This window comes from Sus scrofa, chromosome 1 (genome assembly GCF_054392235.1).
Source record: "Sus scrofa isolate SSC_HxYL_T2T_F1_AM1 chromosome 1, Sscrofa_HxYL_maternal_Yorkshire_Landrace_v2.0, whole genome shotgun sequence".
NCBI lineage: Eukaryota > Metazoa > Chordata > Mammalia > Artiodactyla > Suidae > Sus > Sus scrofa.
In genome coordinates, this window is record NC_139383.1 from 137,957,189 (window position 1) to 137,979,498 (window position 22,310).

A 22,310-nucleotide genomic window follows, 5' to 3' on the forward strand; every position below is an offset into this window, starting at 1 on the left:
TGCACCCTGCGCCCTGCTGTTTGGGTCTAGGCAAAGGCCTGGCTTCCTAATGACAAAGGTCAGGCTGGAAACTGAGGATGCTGCTTTGCGCCACGGTGGCTCATCTACCTCCTGAGGACCCCGGGAACAGCCAGAGCATGTCAGCCGTAACAGCAGCTTCAGAGAAAGCTGATCAACTCTGTCTCACTCCGATCTGACTCCCCACTGATTTGTGACCCAAGAAATCCCCGAGTCTCCAGTTCTCAGGCCACAGGTCCTGGGCACTGAAGGATGTTGAACAGCTAAACAGAAAACTCCCATGGGGCCAGGGTCAAATGCAGGCGTGCTGCATGGCCAACCGCATGGAGTGGGTCACCTGGGCCAAGTAGATGACTCTGGTGATCTCCTTCCCTTCCACAGTGAGGGGCTGCAGGATCCAGGCACTGGGCAGGATCTCTCCTCGGACCACCTCCTTGCTGGGTCTGGGCATGGATGCATCGTACACAGACTGAGCTGCCATGACAGACAGTTGCCCCTGCAAGCGGAGCAATGCGAGTTCAGCCTGTGCCACGTGGCACAGCCAGGGACGGGCTTCTGTGCAGTCGGTACCGTGGAAGGCAATACTGGGCCAGCCTTCTAGCCACCCCACCCTGTCCAACCTGCCCTCCCTCCCCCAGAGGACCTGACACCCACCAAGACTGCTGCTCACAACACGCCAGCCCAAGTTCCTCCCCCAGCACCTCTACCACCAGCAAGGCAGGCACCTCTTTGGCTTCCACGCAGACACAACAGAAATCCCGTGGCTGCTTCAGTGCGCATAGGGTGGTGTTGCACACCAAGTACACTGGAGGGGCAGGGATGCGGAGAGTTGGCAGGTGCATGGACAGATGGCACTCGGGCCCCCAACACCCATCATTCCATAGCCTGACACCCCACTGGACCTGCCCTGAGCACCCAGCCTCCCGAGAGGGCTGCCTCTGTCCCTGCGCTCACCCAGGTTGATGTTGTTGGTGACCCGCTGATGCAGCCTCGCTGTCTGGATGGGCTTGTGGTACAGGGGCCACAAGGTGGGGTCACTTACAGCTGCCCACACGTGAGACAGCGGCTGCGACACCACGCCCGCCCCCAGGAAGCCATGCCGAGTAGAAGAAAACACCTTGTAGTATAGCTGCACCTCCTGCTCCTCACCCTGATGGCTAGGGAGACACCAAGGGTGAGGAAGAGGGGGGAGTAGACTGGGTGCTAGGGTCATAGGAAGAGCTCGGGGTGAGGGACTCAAGGAACCCGCTGGGGGGAAGGAGGGAGAGGAGCAGGGCCGCAGGGACGAGAGCCTGCAGAGGAACTTACTTCCAGCCGGCTGCTGCCTGGCGGCTGAAGAGGTTGTTCAGGTTATCTGAGCAAGCAGCCATTACCTGGGGACACAGGGACCACACGCCAATTAGTGGGCACGGGACAAAGCAGACCCTTGGATTAGACCCTCGGACCACGTTCACTGGATTCCCCTTCTGTGGAGCCAGAGAGCTGCTGAAGCCCTCGTCCGCCCTGCTCCCGCACCCCCAGCAGAGTGCTACAGGGAACCTCACGTCAGCCATCGAGATGTCCACGATGTGCTTGGCCAGATCCTTGTAGGAGGAGGAGAAGCTGGTCCCCAGGCTGGACAGGCTGGAGGGAGAACAGCACCAGCTGCCCAGGGAGGCTCTGCGGCCTGCAGTGAACAGGTGGGGGCTCTGAGACGGCAAGGGCATTACGGCCTCCGAAAAGAATGGGCTCCTGCATGGATCCAGCAGACCTCAGCCCCCAAGTCCCCACACCAGGCAGGTAGCTCTGAGCCGCCCCCCACCCCCCACTCCCCACTCACTGTAGACTAAGCTTCTCCAGGCAGCCCCGGCCAGGTTCGGCTGGCTGTTCCTCCCTGCAGAGCGGCCCCGCACATCCCCGAGCCAGGCGTCTCTGGAATCAGGTGAGTTTGTGTCCGCCTGCAGCAGAGAAGATGCTCAGGACCAGGGCAGAGAGAGGGAGGACGCAGCACGCCGGAAAACCAGTGCAAAATCATCTCCTCTGCCTCTGAATGACACCAACAGTTTCTGACATAAAGGATCAAGTGGAAAGATCTTCCTCCCTGAGACTGCTGGAGGCTGGATGCCCCGAAGAAGTCAACAGCAACAGGCGCCAACCCTGGAGGGCTCCTTGCCCTTCAAGTCCCCCGCTCAAAGGTTGCTTGTGGGAGAGCTCCAACAGGGATCAGAATGAACTGGGGCCTGAGGATGGAGTACCGGGGTCAGTGGTGGGCCACCCTCTGTGCCACTGTAGCACCAGGAATGAGGACGTGGCCAGAGCTGTGTTCAGTGTGGGCAGCAAACAAAACCAACTGGGAGGTGGAATGAGAAGGAAAAATGATGGGCTCTGAAATGACTGACCTTTGGCCCCCCCAAGATACAGCAGCTCAGCCAAATGTCCTAATTTGGGGCCAGATGGGGATGAACCTCTGGATCTGTCATACAGTCGCCCCGCCTTGACCTCAAGCAGCCCCTTGACCTCTGCTGGATCTAACAGGCACCCACCACCCTACTTCTATCATCAGTTCCTAACCTAGTGCTCCTTTAAAGACAAGAAGAGGTGAGCAAAGACATTCTTTTTCCATCCTTGCCTCTTTCCCTCCTGCTGCAACATACAAGTGGTCTCTTTAGGCAGATTCAGATTTTTTGGGGGGTGGGGGGTGGGGGGTGGTGCACCTGTGACATATGGAAGTTCCCAGGCTGGGGATCAAACCTGCACCTCAGCAGTGACCTGAGCTGTTGCAGGGACAATGCTGGATCCTTAACCCGCTTCTTTTTTTTTTTAGGTCTGCACCTACAGCATATGGAAGTTCCTGGGCTCCCTAGCAGCTTCCAGCCTACACCACAGCCACAGCAACGCCAGATCTGAGCAGCATCAGCTACATACAGCACAGCTTGCAGTGACACTGAATCCTTAACCCACTGAGTGAGGCCAGGGATTGAACCCACATCCTCAGGACACTGTGTGGTGTTTCTTAACCTGCTGAGCCACAAAGGGAACTCCAAGATTGAGATTTTGTGCCGCCTTCCTAAGCACCTTTCACGACGGATGATCTCCCTTCACTTGGTGCCTCCAGCTCTCTCTCCTGACGATTCTCCATATCAGCATTTAAGCATGCAAACTTCTCTCGCACCTTTAAAAACCTCTCTGCAGGCATGCTTGCTCTCCTGTCCTTCATAGATAAACTTGAAGCAGCTGTCACAGTTTGCCATCTCCCACTGTTTACTCCCTTCTGAACCCATTCAAGTCTAGCCTTGGCTACATCGGTGTGGCTGGACCTGGAGAACAGGTCCCTGTCCTCATCTTGCTGAACATCTCCCTTTCACTTGAGATACTTGCTTCCTGAATTCCTAGGATCCTGGCTTCCTATCTTTCTGGGTGCTCCTTCCCCATTTCCTCTCTTAGCTCATCCTGTGGTACAGAGGGTTAAAGATCTGGCGTAGGTTGCAGCTGCAGCTGGGATTCAATCCCTGGTCTGGGTATGGCCAAACAAACAAAAAAACCTAAGTTGATGTATTGGGATTCTTTCAAGACCAGGCCTAGCCCCTCTCTTCTCACTCTATAATATACTGGAGATGATCCCATCTGTTCCAAGTGCTATATTAAAGACTTCCAAAAATAATACATGTGTCACTTAATCAATAAATACTGCTGAGACAATGGGGTCACCATGCGAAATCTGAAGAAAAGGCTACATCAGACCCACTTTATACATCATGCCAGAATAACTTATTTATGCTTTGTGGCTCAAAATATACAGGGTGGGGAGAATTTAATATTACTGTGAGGAAAAAAATGTTTAATGATCTCACAAGTGAAGAAATCCCTGCTTCATCAGGGCACAAAATCCAGAGGCCATGAAAGACTGATAAAAACTAGATAACATACCATAAGATAAAAACAAACAGCTAGGGAAAAAAAAAAAAAACACTACCCTCTCAGATGACAAAAGGATAATACTTTTTTTAATATAAAGAAAGGCCTCCAAAAACAAAGGGAGAACAGAGAAATGGACCCAGAACACTGGCAGGCAGAGCAAAAAGCCAACGGGCTCTTCGATATCTGAAAAGGCACTCAATCTCAGACACAAGAGAACTGCAAATTAAAACAAAAATGTAATACTGGAGTTCCTGTCGTGGCACAGCGGAAACGAATCCATGAGGTTGCAGGATCGATCCCTGGCCTCACTCAGTGGGTTAAGGATCCGGTGTTGCCGTGAGCTGTGGTGTAGGTCGTAGACACGCTCAGATCTGGCGTTGCTGTAGCTCTGGCGTAGGCCGGCAGCTGTAGCTCCAATTAGACCCCTAGCCTGGGAACCTCCATATGCCACGGGTGCAGCCCTAAAAGGACAAAAGAAAAAAGCCAAAAAAAAAAAAAAAAAAAAAAAAAGAAAGAAATACTATTTTATGCCTGTCAGACTGGCAAAGGTTAAAGGTAAAAGCCCTTAATAAACACTCTGTTAAGCAGAGTGTGGGCAAGTAGGCTCTGTTATATACTATTATTTGAAAGTGTAAACAGGTATATATTGGAAATATTTACCACATATTTTAACCTACAGATGTTCTTTCACTTAAATGGCAATAAATATTTTCAAGTATCAACTCAGAGAACCTTGAGTGTTTTTTGAAGAAATTACAAGAAAAGTCAGTAGGGTGGAAAAAAGAATGTTTGCCAAAGAACTGCAAGTAAGCAGAGTCCATTTGATCTAATACAAGAACTAGCATTCTGAATGCAAAGACCATTTATAGTGTAGAAATACTGTAACAAAAGGTAAAGAGAAAAAAGAAGAGGAGTTCCCACTGTGGCTCAGTGGAAACGAATCCAGCTACTATCCATGAGGATGCAGGTTCGATCTCTGGCCTCAATCAGTGGGTTAAGCACCTGGAGTTGCCATGAGCTGTGGTCTAAGGTCACGAACATGGCTCAGATCCTGCATTGCTGTGGCCGTGGTGTAGGCCGGCAGCTGTAACTCTGATTGGACCCCTAGCCCGGGAACCTCCATATGCCAAGGGTTCGGCCCTAAAGAGGAAGGAAGGAAGGAAAGAAGGAAGGAAGGCAGGAAGATGGAGGGAGGGAGGGAGAGAGAGAGAGAAAGAAAAAGAAAGAAAGAGAGAGAGAAAGAAAGATAGATTACATATATCAACCTGTGGGATAAAAAAGCAGTGCTCAGAAACTTTTTTTTTTTTTTTGGTCTATTCTAGGGCCACACCCACAGCACATGGAGGTTCCCAGGCTAGGGGTCTAATCAGAGCTGTAGCCACTGGCCTATGCCAGAACCACAGCCACAGCCATGCAGGATCCAAGTCGAGTCTGTGACCCACGCCATACCTCACGGCAACGCTGGATCCTTAACCCACTGAGCGAGGCCAGGGATCGAACCCACAAGCTTATGGTTCCTAGTGGGATTTGTTAACCACTGAGCCACAAGGGGAACTCCATGCTCAGAAATTTTTAACTTTAGATATTTATATCTATGAAAAAGTAAAATATAAATGAATCAATACCATGAACAATTACACATCAACAAATTAGATAACTTAGACAAAATGGACAAATTTCTTAAAAGACACAAGCTACCAAAATTGATTCAAGAAGAAATGGAAAATCTGAATAGACCTTTAACATGTAAATTTAGTAATCAAAAAAATTCCCAGAAAGAAAATTTCAAAATGGGATAGGTTCATTAGTGAAATCTACCAAACATTTAGAGAAGAACCAACACCAATCCTTCACATTTTTTCCAAAAAATAAAGGCAGAAACAATTCTCAACTCATTCTCTGAGGCCAGATTACCCTGATACAAAAACCAGAAATAACATCACAAACTATAGACCAACATCCCTTATGCACACAGACATGAGCATTCTCAGCAAAATACTAGGAAACTGAATCTAGCAACATATATCAGACATAAGCCATGACCAAGTGGGATTTAATTCCTGGAATACAAGGTTAGTTCAACATAGAAAAAAAATGGATGTAATATACCATTTTAATAGAACTAAAGAGAACACCCACATGACCTTCCTAATAGATGCAGAATAAGAATTTAGCTAAATCCAACACCTTTTCATGATAAAAACAATAAGCCAGGACTACAAGGAAATGTCTTCAACTCGATAAAAATTATTTACGACAAACCCACAGGTAACATTCCTAATAATAAAAACTGTGTGTTTTTCTCCTAAGATCAGCAACTCAATAAGGATGCCGGTTCTCACCACCTCTATTTAACATGGTGCTCACGATTCTAGCCAGGGGAGTTCCCAACATGGCTCAGCAGTAACAAATCCGACTAGTACCCATAAGGATGCAGGTTCTATCCCTGGTCCCACTCAGTGGGTTAAGGATCCAGCCTTGCCATGAGCTGTGGTGTAGGTCACAGACAGGGCTCGGATCGGCACTGCCGTGGCTGTGGTGTAGGCCAGCAGCTGCAGCTACAATTCAACCCCTAGCTTTGGAACTTCTACATGCCGAGAGTATGGCCCTAAAAAGCAAAAGCAAATTTTGACCAGGGCAGTTAGGCAAAACAAGATGATATAACTTTGTATATAGAATATCCTAAGTATTCTACTAAAAAATTATTAGAATAAATGAGGAAGTTCTTGTCATGGCTCAGTGGTAACGAACACGACTAGCACGCAGGTTCAAGCCCTGGCCCTGCTCAGTAGGTTAGGGATCTGGTGTTACCACGAGCTGTGGTGTGGGTTGCAGATGCGGCTCAGATCCTGAGTTGCTGTGGCTATGGTGTGGGGCGGCAGCTGTAGCTCTGATTTGAACCCTGGCCTGGGAACTTCCACATACCACAGATGCAGCCCTAAAAAGTAAAAAATAAAATTAAAATAAAAATAAAGATAAATAAATGAATACAAGAGACAAGATCAATATACAAAAATCAATTGTATTTCTGTATAGTAGCAATGAGCAAGCCAAAAATGAAATTAAGAAAACACACCCACTTAGAATCAAAAAGAATAAAATGCTTAAGAATAAATTTAACAAATGCATAATTCATACTCTGAAAACTACAAAATACTTGAAAACAAAGGAGACTTGAATAAATGGAAAGATATCCCATGTTCATGCATCAAAAGACTTAATATTGTCACTCCCCAAAGTGATCTACAGGTTCAATGCAATCCCAATCAAAATCCCAGGTGACTTCTTTTCAGAAATTGACCAGCTTATCCCTAAATTCATATGGAAAGCTCAAAGGACATAGAATAGACAAAAAAAATCTTGAAAAAAGACAAAGTTGGAGGACATAAATTTATGATTTCAAATCTACTACAAACCTAAATAGTAACTGATCAAAATAGTATGGTATTGGCCTAGGGCCAGACATTTAATTCAGTGAAGCTGTATTAAGAATCCAGAAATAAATCCGCCCATCTATAAGTCAGTTCATCTCTGACAAAGGTGCCAAAACAATTCAATGGGACAAAAGAACAGCTGTTTGAACAAATAGTACTGGGACAACTAGATATCCACATGCAAAGGAGGAAATTTTGATCCCTAATTCTCACTATATACAAAAAGTGATTCAACAACAGATCAAAGACCCAAATGTAGGAACTAAATCTATACAACTACTAAAAGAAAATATAGGCATAATGTTTGGGACTGTAGATTAGGCAAAATTTCTTTTTCTTTTCCTTTTTGTGGCTGCACTTGCAGCATATGGAAGTTCCCGGGCTAGGGGTTAAACTGGAGCGGCAGCTACTGGCCTGTGCCACAGCCACAGCAATACAAGATCCAAGCAACATCTGTGACCTATGCTGCAGCTCTTGGCAATGCCAGATCCTTAACCCACTGATTAAGGCCAGGGATCAAAACACGAATCCTCATGGATACTAGTCGGCTTCTTAACCCACTGAGCCTCCAGTAGTTGCTTAGATAAGAAAACAAAAGCACAAGCAATAAAAGAAAAAATAAAGTAGACATGATCAAAATTACTTTTGTGCCTCAGATGACTCCAAGAAAGTGAAAAAACAACACACAGAATCATGAAGGTTTTTTTATAAATCATATAACTGATAGAGAACTTGTACTAGAATATACGAAGAACTCTTAAACTTAATAGACAAAAAATGTGAGAACACATTGCTCCAAGAAAAATTTATAAATGTATAATAAGCACATGGAAAGATGCTAACCGTCAGGACAACTGTAAATCAAAACCACAATGAGGTACCACTTGATATTCACTGGGGTGAATAATAACAAGTGTTGGCCAGGATGTGGACAAATACACTGTTCCCACACTGCTGATGGGACTGCAGAGTAGTGAGGCCATCCTGAAAAAGTTTGTCAGTTCTTCAAATGGCAAAACAGTTACCCTATGATCTCAATCCAACTCCTAGGTGAATACCCAAGAGAAATGAAAAACATGTCCACACAAAAATGTGTACATTAATGATCATGGCGCAATTATTCTTAACAGGCAAAAAGTGGAAACAACCTAGATGTCCATTCACTGATGAATGGACAAATACACATGACAGTCATACAACGTGGTATTATTGGCCATAAAAAGGAATGAAATTCTGCTACATGCTACAGTGTGGATGATCCCTTGTTGCAGGGTGAATTACTGTCCCCCAAAAAAGATACACTGAAGTCCTAACCCTTCTATCTGTAACTGTAACTTTATGTGGAAATAGGGTCTTTGCAAATATAATCAAGTTAAGATGAGGTCCTACTGGATTAGAGCGGGACCTACATTCAATGGCTGGTGTGCTTATAAGAAGGCCACAAGAAGACACGGGGACACAGAGACACACAGGAAGAAGGCATGTGAGGTTGGAGTGATAGTTACAAGCCAAGGAATGCCAAGGATTGTGGGCAACTACCAGAGGCTCAGAGAGAGGCATGGTGCAGAGTCTTCCCCCAGAGTTTTCTTTTCTTTTCTTTTTTTTTCTTTTTTCCATTTTTGGCCACCCCAATGCATATGGAACTCCCTGGCCAGGGATCAGATTCGAGCCGCAGTTGCAACTTAAGCTGCAGCTGCGGCAATACTGGATCTTTAACCCACTGTGCCGGGCTGGGGATCGAACCTCCATCCCAGTGCTTCCAAGACACAGCTCCGTCCCCACAGAGTTTTCAAAGGAGCATGACTCTATCAATACCATGATTTCAGACTTCTAGCCTCAAGAATTATGAGAGAATAAGTTTCAGTTGTTTTAAGGCACTGTGTTTATGGTAATGTGTTATAGCCACTGTAGGATATTAAGACAACCCTGGAAACATGATTGAAAGAAGCCAGTCACAAAGGGCCACTTATATGATTCCACTTACATGGAATGTCCAGAAAAGGCAAATCCATCCAGGCAGAAAGTAAGTAGATTAGTGGTTTACCTAGGGTTGGGAATGGTGGGTTTGGGGATTAACAGCCTTTTGGAGGCAATAAGAATATTTCAAAATAGTTTCTGTTGATGGATATACAACTCTGTGAAGATACTAAAAACCCATAAATTATAACAACAACAAAATAATAAACAAATTAAAGTTAGGGCATGCTCAAGAAAGGATGGGCATGTTAAAGGGGCATAGGACCCAATCTGAAAGAACTCCAAATAATGAAATCTGAGCAATTAAATTAATAATGACAGTACTAGGTTATAACCCACAGAATGAAATATTTATGAGTACAAACTGAACAAAATAAATAATTGAATAAATGTAAATAGGGAGAGAAAGGATAGCACTTCCTTAAAGAAATATCCCAATTAGTAAATGTAGAAGAAATGAGGAGAATTCAAAATTGCCATTAAAGCACCAAAGTAGTAATTTTTTCAGGCAAGATACAAAAAAGTGGGCAAAAGTTTGAGGAAACATAGGATATCTGCATGGCTTCAAAGTATTTGTCCCAAGATGTTCATTAATTTATAAAAGGAAGAGTTCCCATCGTGGCTCAGTGGTTAACAAACCTGACTAGTATCCATGAGGATGCGGGTTTGAGCCCTGGCCTTGCTCAGTGGGTTAAGGATCCGGCATTGCCCTGAGCTGTGGTGTAGCCCGGCAGCTATAGCTCTGACTCAACCCCCAGCCTGGGAACCTACATATGTTGCGGGTGTGGCCCCAAAAAGACAAAAAAAAAAAAAAAAAAAAGTGTATAAAGAGAAAAATACCTTCAGTGGAGAGATCACAGCTACCCACCACCGTAACTTCAAGGTTAACATCACTAATAAGATAACGATATCACGTACCCTCGGATATAATGTATAGAGGATGAGACACTGCATGGGACATACTTAACACTACAACACAATTTGTTGTTCCTCCGAAATTCTAATTCAGCTGGTATCCTGTATCTTGCTTTGCTTTATCTGGCAAATGAGGAGGGCATGTTGTTTCTGTGGTCTTATGCATAACCACAATCTAATCATGAGAAAACAGGAGGCAAACACCTTCTACAAAATTACTGACCATGAACCAAGACTAAGAAATTATCATGGGAAAAAGGAATTAATTATTTTAAAAGGGAGAAATTAACAAGTTAGAATCAAAACGGACTCCACAAGAGATGGAAAATCTAAACCAGAGGTTGGCAAACTTTTTTCTGTAAAGGGTACAGTAAGTGCCTAAGGCTTTGTGGACTATTTGAATAGCTCTAACTACTCACCTGTGCCACTAGAGCATCAAAACAACCACAGACAACATGTAAACAAATGCATGAGGCAACATTCCTTTGTGGCGCAGCATGTTAAGGATCTGGTGTTGTCACCACAGCTGCTGGGGTTCAGGTTCAATCCCTGGCCCAGGAATTTCCACATGCCACAACAGGTGTGGCAAAAGAAAAAAAGAAAAAAAAAAAAAAAAAAAAAGCCGTGAGCCAGATATGGCCAAAGGGGTTTGCCAACCCCTGATCTCAAAACACCACTTTACACAGAATAAATTTCTTTTTTCTTTTCCTTCCACTGGATCCTTAACCCACTGCACCACGGGAGAGCTCTGAAGAAATTTTTCAAAGAACTAATCCTTCCAAACACTAGGCCTTGTCATTTTCACAGCATAATTAGGCCCCACTTAAAGAGTCATCTCTTAAAGAGATTACTAAAAATTCTAAAAATGTTTTAATCTCTCATCCCTAACTTCCCTCTTCCATTCACCTTAAATCATTCTCTTTTTTTTTGCACCTTAAATCACTGGGATGTCTTTAGAGAATATCTTTTTAATTGTATGTACTCTTAAAAAAGGATTGTTTTGTGTATGTACAGTTTTAATGTATATAATTAGTAGTAACATGTTGTACTTCACTCTGTCTTATAGTGTTTTCATCCAGTACTCTGCCTGGATGTCCACCCAGTCTGCAGATTCTCTTACACAGTATCCTCTTGTACATGTCCATTCTCTCACTAATGGACTGATTCTCTAATGGCTTCCAACTCTTTGCCCCTTCAAAAAACGTTTTAATAAACAATTTCATATATGTTCCCTCATAACCTCTGCAAACACTGCTGGGGTGTAAGAACCTATAAGGGTTCCTATATCCCCAAAGTCCTGGCATCATCTGGCTTTCTAATTTGACAACAGGTAGAAAGTTTTCATTACTTGCCAACCGAATCCAACAGCATACCAAAAAAATTATACACCATGACCAGGTTGGGTTCATCCCAGGTTCACAAGGATGGTTCAACATACGCAAATCAATCAGCATCATACACCACATTAACAAAAAAAAAGTCAAAAATCATATGATCATCTCAATAGACGCAGAAAAAGCATTTGACAAAGTTCAACATCCATTCATGATCAAGACCCTCGCCAAAGTGGGTATAGAGGGAACATTCCTGAATATAATCAAAGCCATTTATGATAAACCCACAGCAAATATAATCCTCAATGGGGAAAAACTGAAAGCCTTCTCACTCAAATCTGGAACAAGACAGGGATGCCCACTCTCACCACTGCTCTTCAACATAGTTTTGGAAGTCTTAGCCACAGCAATTAGACAAACAAAAGAAATAAAAGGCATCCATATAGGAAGAGAAGAGATCAAACTGTCACTGTATGCAGATGACATGATACTATACCTAGAAAACCCTAAGGACTCAACCCCAAAACTCCTTGAACTGATTAATAAATTCAGCAAAGTAGCAGGATATAAGATTAACATTCAGAAGTCAGTTGCATTTCTGTATACCAGCAATGAAACATTAGAAAAGGAATACAAAAATACGATACCTTTTAAAATTGTACCTCACAAAATCAAATACCTCGGAATACACCTGACCAAGGAGGTAAAGGACCTATATGCTGAGAACTATAAAACTTTAATCAAAGAAATCAAAGAAGATGTAAAGAAATGGAAAGATATTCCATGTTCCTGGATTGGGAAAATCAATATTGTAAAAATGGCCATACTACCCAAAGCAATCTACAGATTCAATGCAATCCCTATCAAATTGCCCATGACATTTTTCACAGAACTAGAACAAACAATCCAAACATTTATATGGAACAACAAAAGACTCAGAATCGCCAAAGCAATCCTGAGAAACAAAAACCAAGCAGGAGGCATCACTCTCCCAGACTTCAAGAAATACTACAAAGCCACAGTCATCAAAACAGTGTGGTATTGGTACCAAAACAGACAGACCAATGGAACAGAATAGAGAATCCGGAAATAAACCCTGACACCTATGGTCAATTAATCTTTGACAAGGGAGGCAAGAACATCAAATGGGAAAAGGAAAGTCTATTCAGCAAGCATTGCTGGGAAACCTGGACAGCTGCATGCAAAGCAATGAAACTAGAACACACCCTCACACCATGCACAAAAATAAACTCCAAATGGCTGAAAGACTTAAATATACGACAGGACACCATCAAACTCCTAGAAGAAAACATAGGCAAAACACTCTCTGACATCAACATCATGAATATTTTCTCAGGTCAGTCTCCCAAAGCAATAGAAATCAGAGCAAAAATAAACCAATGGGACCTCATCAAACTGAAAAGCTTTTGCACAGCAAAGGAAACCCAAAAGAAAACAAAAAGACAACTTACAGAATGGGAGAAAATAGTTTCAAATGATGCAACTGACAAGGGCTTAATCTCTAGAATATACAAGCAACTTATACAACTCAACAGCAAAAAAACCAATCTATCAATGGACAAATGGGCAAAAGACCTGAATAGACATTTCTCCAAAGAAGATATACAGATGGCCAACAAACACATGAAAAAATGCTCACCATCGCTGGTTATAAGAGAAATGCAAATCAAAACTACCATGAGATACCACCTCACACCAGTCAGAATGGCCATCATTAATAAATCCACAAATAACAAGTGCTGGAGGGGCTGTGGAGAAAAGGGAACCCTCCTACACTGTTGGTGGGAATGTCAACTGGTACAGCCACTATGGAGAACAGTTTGGAGATACCTTAGAAATCTATACATAGAACTTCCATATGACCCCGCAATCCCACTCTGGGGCATCTATCCGGACAAAGCTCTACTTAAAAGAGACACATGCACCCGCATGTTCATTGCAGCACTATTCACAATAGCCAAGACATGGAAACAACCCAAATGTCCATCGACAGAGGATTGGATTCGGAAGAAGTGGTATATATACACAATGGAATACTACTCAGCCGTAAAAAAGAATGACATAATGCCATTTGCAGCAACATGGATGGAGCTAGAGAATCTCATCCTGAGTGAAATGAGCCAGAAAGACAAAGACAAATACCATATGATATCACTTATCACTGGAATCTAATATCCAGCACAAATGAACATCTCCTCAGAAAAGAAAATCATGGACTTGGAGAAGAGACTTGTGGCTGCCTGATGGGAGGGGGAGGGAGTGGGAGGGATGGGGAGCTTGGGCTTATCAGACACAACTTAGAATAGATTTACAAGGAGATCCTGCTGAATAGCATTGAGAACTATGTCTAGATACTCATGTTGCAACAGAAGAAAGGGTGGGGGAAAAAATGTAATTGTAATGTATACATGTAAGGATAACCTGACCCCCTTGCTGTACAGTGGGAAAATAAAAAAAAATATTAAAAAAAAAGAAAGTTTTTCATTACTTTTATAACTATTCCTGAATACCACCTTTTTTCCCCCTATAAAAAGACATAACATTGATACCAAAACCTGAAAATACTGCAAAAACAAAAACTACAGGGGAAAAACTCATGAGTAATAATACAAAATCCTGAATAAAATAGCAGCAGACTCTGAAAATACATTAAAATAATAAGATACCATATGCGTAAGTATATGATATATTTTAGGACTGATTACAGGAATGTAGGAATGGTTCAGTATTAGTCCCCAAATCAATCAATCAAAGACTCATCCCCAGAGACTCTGAAATAAACATTCTGGACAAAAATACTTTATAAAACAGGAATAGATGGCTACTTCCTTAGTATTGCAAAATATACCTATCTCAGCTCAAATGCTAGTCTTCAGCTTAACTGGAGGAAATCTTGGCGTTCCCATTGTGGCGCATCGGAAATGAATCCAACTAGGAACCATGAGGTTGCGGGTTCGACCCCTGGCCTCACTTAGTGGGTTAAGGGTCCAGCGTTGCCATGAGCTTTGGTGTAGGTCACAGACATGGCTCGGATCTGGCATTGCTGTGGTTGTGGCGTAGGCTGGCAGCCATAGCTCCAATTGCACCCTTAACTTGGGAACCTCCATATGCCGCAGGTGCAGCCCTAAAAAGAAAAAAAAAAAAAAAAAAAGGAGGAAATCTTGAAGCATTCCAACTAAAGCCTAGAAAAAGATGGCAAGGCTCACTGTCATTGCTTATTATTTTACTTATGCCAGGATACTGGGCGATTTAATTAGAAAAGAGGAAGACAATAACGGTACAAAAATCAGGAAACGGTAAAATGATCACTATTTGCAGATGATGTGGTTGTATACCTGAAAAAATATCAAGGGCAGGGCTATGCACCATGGTAGCCACTAGCCACATGCAGTTAGTGACCACGTGAAATGTGGCCAGTGTGACTTAAGAAGTAAAATTTTAATTAATTTAAACATAAATTAAGATAGCTACGTGTGTTGCTGTCTACTTTATAAGGGTAGATCTAGAAAATCAATCAAAAAACAATACAGGCACAAAATTAATATGAAGTAATCAATACCTTTCATACATAAAACAACCAGATAGAAGATATAAAGAAAGAGAAAACTCATTATAACAGTAACAAAAAAGATAAAACACAAGAATGAATCTGATAAGAAAGTTGAGAGACATATGAAGGAACTTGGTTAGGAAATTACACAGCATAAGACGTGATCTCTCCCTAAGTCAAATTATAAATTTAATATGACCTGATTAAAAATACTAAAAAGTTTTTATATATAATTGAGCTAGAGAAAGAGACCCTAACTTTCATATGAAAAATAAACAAGAGGGACTTCCCATTGTGGCACACTGGAAATGAATCCAGCTAGGAACCATGAGGTTGAGGGTTCGATCCCTGGCCTCGCTCAGTGGATTAAGGATCCGGCATTGCCATGAGCTGTGGTGTAGGTGACAGATGTGGCTTGGATCTGGCATTGCTATGGCTGTGGTGTAGGCCAACAGCTGTAGCTGATTCAACCCCTAGCATGGGACTCTCCATATTCCGCAGGTGCGGCCCTTAAAAGAAAAAAAAAAAAAAGACAAAAAAACAAGAAAGAAAATACTAGAAAGCTCAAGAAAAGAAGAGTAATGGGTAGGAGACTATATTACAAGCGTTGGTACAAGAAAAGTTTTCATCTTAAACTGCTGAGGCAAAGATGAGCGTCCAACACACTTCTCATGACTAGACAGGGACAAGTGGACAGCCATTGGGAAGAATAAAATTGGACCCACACCTCATCCTGTGTGTGTCCCAAATAGATCAAAGATTTAAATATGAAAAATAAAACCATACATGTTCTAGAAGAAACTGCAGGAAAAATTCTTTATAATTTTGGAATGAAGAATATATTTCTAATTAGGATTCAGAACATGGACATTATAAAGGGAAAACAGATAAATAAAACTCTCTAAATGGCTCCAAACACAATAAGCAAAGCCAAAAGAGAATGATGAAATAGGGAAACAATATTTATAATTCACATTAAGCAAAGGGATATCTTGCTAAGAGAACTCCTGGAAACTGGCAAGAAAAAAAAAAAGAGAAATGAGCAAAGGATTTGAAGAGAAGGCCCAGCAAATCCAAACATGTGATACCCACATGATGGTGAGGGTGGGTAGGGAGTGCACTGTCACCTCCCACTGGGGGTGAGGTACAAAGGAGGACATCCGTGAGGGAAGATCTGCTAGTATCTATCAGTTCCAAATGGACATCCTCTTCGTGCAAGTCCACTTCTGGGAATTTATGCCACAGATAGCCTTGCACATGTACGAAATGATACATGCACAGAGTGAATCACTGCAGCATCAGTTACAAGGTGAAGGACCAGTTAAATGAATCCAGTGCTTCTTCACAGTGGGGCGCTGTGCAGTGTTCTATGCAGAAGGAGCTCCAAGATATACAGAGTGAAAAGTATGAGTGGCATAATGGGCTGTATTCTGCATATATAAGGACGCTCCCTGGGGATCCCCCCCAAACCACAACTGTTCTCTTGGGTGGATAGGTCTAGGTAGATGGGGGACAGAAACAGTTGTTTCCCTGAAAAAAAAAAAATATATATATATATATATTTATATATATTTTGTCTTTTTGTCTTTATAGGGCCACACCCGCAGCATCTGGAGGTTCCCAGGCTAGGGATCTAATTGGAGCTGTAGCCACTGGTCTATGCCACAACCACAGCAATGCGGGGTCAGAGCTGCATCTGTGACCTACACCACAGCTCAAGGCAACGCCGGATCCTTAACCCACTGAGCGAAGCCAGGGATCAAACCTGCAGCCTCATGGTTCCTAGTTGGATTCGTCAACCACTTAGCCACGACAGGAACTCCTCCCTGAATATCTTTAGATATGCATATATTTCTTAACTTTTCTACTACACGAATATATTATCTATACAAAACATCATATTTAAAAACAGACCATAAAAGGAGTTCCTGTTGAGACTCAGTGGGTTAAGGACACAACATTGCCTCTGTGAGGATGTGGATTCAATTCCTGACCTCACTCAGAGGGTTAAGGATCCAGTGCTGCTGTGGCCGTGGCTCCAATTTGACCCCTGGCCCAGGAACTTCCATATGCCGCAGGTGCAACCATAAAAGAAAAAAATTGCAATAAAAAAGGAAAACATTATTCAACTGTTAAAAGGAGTACTAGATTTACTGATGTGACATGATATCTATTTTATTTTTCTTGTCTTTTGGCCTTTTCTAGGGCCACTCCCGCAGCATATGGAGGTTCCCAGGCTACGTGTCAAATCGGAGCTGTAGCTGCCAGCCTACGCCAGAGCCACAGCAATGCGGGATCTGAGCCGCGTCTGCGACCTACACCACAGCTCAAGGCAACGCTGGATCCTCAACCCACTGAGCAAGGGCAGGGATCGAACGCGCAACCTCATGGTTCCTAGTCGGATTCATTAACCACTGCGCCAAAATGGGAACTCCCTATTTTTTCCAAATCAGATGAAAATTGTTTAAATATAGCAAACACCCCTATTATTTTTTTTTGGGGGGGGTGTCTTTTTGACTTTTCTAGGGCCGTTCCCTCGGCATATGGAGGTTCCCAGGCTAGGGGTCAAATCGGAGCTGTAGCCACTGGCCTACACCACAGCCACAGCAACGTGGGATCTGAGCCGCGTCTGCGACCTACACCACAGCTCAAGGCAATGCCGGATCCTTAACCCACTGAGCAAGGGCAGGGATCGAACCTGAAACCTCATGGTTCCTAGTCGGATTTGTTAACCACTGTACCACAACGGGAACTCCTGATGTGACAAGATATCTAAAAAATATTTTTAAGGAAACAAGCAAAGAGACAAAATGGTTATAGTATGTGTGTATTCATGAGCTTTACAAAAAGACATACATACTCTTTTTTCTTTCTTTCTTTTTAGGGCTGTACTTGCAGCATATAGAAGTTCCCAGGCTAGGGGCTAAATCTGAGCTGCAGCTCCCAGCCACAGCCACAGCAATGCCAGATCTGAGCTGCATCTGCAACCTACACCACAGCTCACAGTAACGTTGGATCCTTAACCCACTGAGAGAGGCCAGGGATCAAACCCATATCCTCATGGTTACTAGTCGAGTTCTTAACCTGCTGAGTCACAATGGAAACTCCAATATTCTTAATATTTTTTCTTTTTAGGGCCACACCCACAGCATATGGATGTTCCCAGGCTAGGTCAAACCAGAGATGCAGCTGCTGGCCTATACCACAGCCACAGCAATGCTGGATCCTTAACCCACTGAGCAGGGCCAGAGACTGAACCCACAACCTCATGGATACTAGTCAGGTTCATTACTGCCGAGCCACAACAGGAACTCCTCTGCTTTTTCTTTTTAGGGCCACACCTGTAGCATATGGAAGTTCCTAGGCTAGGGGTCAAAGTGGAGCTACAGCTGCCAGCCTACACCACAGCCACAACAATGCCAGATGTGAGCCACATCTGGGACGTACACCACAGCTCAAGGCAATGCCAGATCCTGGACCTACTGAGCAAGGCCAGGGATCAAACCCGCATCCCCAAGGATAGTAGTCGGATTTGTTTCCACTGCACTGCAATGGGAACTCCTTCACTATTCTTAAAAGATATATATTTTCTAATAGATGCACAGATTATCTTGGCAAGTATACATCGGAATGGGATAGATGATTGCTTCTAGAGGCAAAAGGGACTGAAAGATGCACTTGACACTTTTTGTCTCTTGCTACTGTTTAAATTAAGTATTTTTTTAAACTATGTGAAATTTTGCTTATAAAAGCAATTTCAGATTTTATATCCCTAGCCAGATCTTATTTCTTTTTTTTTTTTTTTATTTTCCCACTGTACAGCAAGGGGATCAGGTGATCCTTACATGTATACATTACAATTACATTTTTCCCCCACCCTTTCTTCTGTTGCAACATGAGTATCTAGACATAGTTCTCAATGCTATTCAGCAGGATCTCCTTGTAAATCTATTCTAGGTTGTGTCTGATAAGCCCAAGCTCCCGATCCCTCCCACTCCCTCCCCCTCCCATCAGGCAGCCACAAGTCTCTTCTCCAAGTCCATGATTTTCTTTTCTGAGGAGATGTTCATTTGTGCTGGATATTAGATTCCAGTGATAAGTGATATCATATGGTATTTGTCTTTGTCTTTCTGGCTCATTTCACTCAGGATGAGATTCTCTAGCTCCATCCATGTTGCTGCAAATGGCATTATGTCATTCTTTTTTATGGCTGAGTAGTATTCCATTGTGTATATATACCACTTCTTCCGAATCCAATCCTCTGTCGATGGACATTTGGGTTGTTTCCATGTCTTGGCTATTGTGAATAGTGCTGCAATGAACATGCGGGTGCATGTGTCTCTTTTAAGTAGAGTTTTGTCCGGATAGATGCCCCAGAGTGGGATTGCGGGGTCATATGGAAGTTCTATGTATAGATTTCTAAGGTATCTCCAAACTGTTCTCCATAGTGGCTGTACCAGTTGACATTCCCACCAACAGTGTAGGAGGGTTCCCTTTTCTCCACAGCCCCTCCAGCACTTGTTATTTGTGGAGTTATCAATGATGGCCATTCTGACTGGTGTGAGGTGATATCTCATGGTAGTTTTGATTTGCATTTCTCTTATAACCAGCGATGTTGAGCATTTTTTCATGTGTTTGTTGGCCATCTGTATATCTTCTTTGGAGAAATGTCTATTCAGGTCTTTTGCCCATTTTTCCATTGATTGATTGCCTAGCCAGATCTTATTTCTGAGTTCCAGATCTGAATCCCAACTGCCTGATTTCCAGCTGCTCCGCTGCATTTCTCACACACACCTTCAACCCAGTGAATCCAAAATGAGACTCATCATCTTCCCCTCAAACTCTGCCCCCTTGGGGGCTCCCCGTCACATGGACAGCACCAGCCCTTGGAGCCCAAAGTGCATGCAGTTCTTCATTCCTCCACTCCCTGCCTCCAACTTCTGATTCCCCACCAAGTCCTCCACATACGTCCACTCCTCTGCTAAGGCAGCACCCTAAACCACGCAACTGGTCTCTCACTCAGCTTTGCCAAGGTCGTGAGCGGGTCAAGCCAGGGCTGCTTTTGCCCCTTCTCTGGCAATCTCATCATTCTCCTCCCTACCACAAAGCTTGTCAGTAGCTTTGGGAAGAACTATGATCAGATGGATTAGAAAGTGGCTAGAATTCTCAATAGCCTACAGATCCTGGCCTTTCCCAGTCCTCTCTCCCACCTTGCTCGTTACATCCCAGCCACACGAACCTTCTCTTAGTTCCTCAAGCTCCTCCTCCCTCAGAGCCTCATGTGCTGGGCCCTCGGCCTAGAAGGCTCTTCTCCAGCCTCCATGTATCTCCCGACAGCAGTTTTAACTGCGTTAACTACCTCTCAGCCCTCCAGGCTCAGTTTAAACATATTCTCTTTGGAGCATCTTTGCTGACCATCCAGACCAGGCCAGCTCCCCTGCTTCATGCTGGCTTAGTACCCCTTCTTCACAGATCTTACTGCAACAGTAATAAAATATGCTGTTTATCCCTCAAATAATCTGTTTAAGGGAAAGAACAGTTTTGCTCAGTGCCAACAAGATGAGCAGTTGTTGAAGGAATGAGTAAATGGGGAGAGGCAGACAAGCTACGGGGAAGACAGAAGGCCATGGTACATGGGCACCCTGGTCAGCAGTGGCCTCTGGGAGGCAGGGCTTCCTCCCCTACTCCTGCCACAGTGGTCCCAGCCCCTGGTTCGTGCCTTGCATCTGCCTACTCACCACAATGTCTGGGGACTGGAGCTGGCCTGGCAGGGCTGGGCTGCTATTGTAGCCGGAGGTGACACCAGATGAGAGGCTTCCATCAGAGCTGGTGCACCGGGAGCTGGAGGTGGCCAGTGTGTGGAGTTTTTCCTCTTCCTGGGAAGGACAGATCACTGTCAACCAGCTTCAGGTGCACCCTCTCTGCCCACCCTCATCTCCCTGGAAACCATCCTCTCTCACCTCCCCAGCTCCCATCACTTCCCAGTGCCTCCTGCCTCAACCTCACGCCTCCCCCACCTGCACCCCAACTATATACCAAAGCTGCCTCCTCCCAGACTGGCCCAGGGCAGTAGCCGGTCTGATGGGGGGGACACGTAAAGAGGGAGCGAGGTGAGGCTGAGCTGGCACCAGGGGTCTGTTGCCCTCCTCCAGATGCTACATTCCAAGACTCAGAGGCAGCCCCAGGGGTGGTTGACCCAGTCTGAGGTCTGCCCCAGGCCCCGGGCCTTCCCCCGAATCAGAGGCTTGCCCCACTCCCCACCTGCAGCAGCTGGGAGACGATCTGCTGGCGGATTCTCAGCTTCTCCTGTTCCGTCCGCTCCCGCAGTCGGTCCCGGGCCCGGGCAATCTCCACCCTGGCCTCCTCGCGGGCCCGCTGGTATTCTTGTAGCATCAGCTCTATGTCAGAGGGAGGGTGAGCCGACCTTGATGCTGACCGTGGGTTCCTGGGTAAAAACCACAGGGGTGGAGAGATGCCTCCTAATATGCTGGGTGGGTGACGGCCCCGGCCTGCTCACCCCAGGCCCGCTCACAACAACCCTCTTGAAGGACCCACCCTCTCTTTGCCCATAGGGTCTTCAGGTTTGGTTCTACGTCCACCCTGAGGCCCAGGCCCACAGGCTTACATAGCACATCACAGCTCCTCCTCCCCTGCTGCCCCTCCCACATCCTCCTCATTCCCTTTGCCTCAGTCTCCACGGCTGCCTTGGGCTGTGCGCAGGCATGGAGGACCCACTCCTGGCATCGCTCCTCCTGTCTCCAGACACTAACATTCAGGCCCTGATCCCCACACGCACTCGTCTCACACAAAGCCTGCTCCCCACAGGGTTCTGGGCCCACCATACCTGGTGGTCTCCACAACGTCCCTCCTCAGCCGCTGCAGGTATTCTCGGCGCCTGCTGGGTAGGTCCAAGTCCCGGGTGAGGAGATCCTGGTGGGACGTGGAGATCGGCTGCTTCTGAGGGCTGAGGCTTCGCGTCCGACGAAAGCTCTGAGGGGGCCCAGCCCGCTCCCTTGGCAGGTTCTCCATGGCTTGTTTTGACCTGAGGGAAAATGCAATTGATTCAGTGAAGCTGACTATGAACGCCCTTCTCCATCTTCAGATCTCTGATTGCAGGAAGATCCCAGGATGAGCCGGAGAGAAGGAACAGACAACTGTTAGCCT

The 22,310-nt window shown here is 44.7% G+C and overlaps 1 protein-coding gene across 16 annotated transcripts in view; it reads right to left on the minus strand.

The window, feature by feature from the left end:
* The window catches only part of STARD9 (StAR related lipid transfer domain containing 9), a 151,585-nt gene that overhangs the window by 1,592 nt on the left and 127,683 nt on the right, over positions 1-22,310 (minus strand). For 13 of the 16 annotated variants that reach the window (XM_084972630.1, XM_084972605.1, XM_084972601.1 and 10 more), the window contains 9 exons: positions 21,991-22,188; positions 21,408-21,591; positions 20,885-21,022; positions 1,838-1,955; positions 1,563-1,684; positions 1,327-1,391; positions 973-1,175; positions 744-823; positions 356-514 (listed from right to left, as the gene is read on the minus strand). In XM_084972630.1, the coding sequence (XP_084828756.1) occupies positions 356-514; positions 744-823; positions 973-1,175; positions 1,327-1,391; positions 1,563-1,684; positions 1,838-1,955; positions 20,885-21,022; positions 21,408-21,591; positions 21,991-22,188 (1,267 nt within the window). The remainder of the gene's footprint in view (positions 1-355; positions 515-743; positions 824-972; positions 1,176-1,326; positions 1,392-1,562; positions 1,685-1,837; positions 1,956-20,884; positions 21,023-21,407; positions 21,592-21,990; positions 22,189-22,310) is intronic. The other 3 variants (XR_014812769.1, XR_014812775.1, XM_084972609.1) reach the window with 3 other exon arrangements.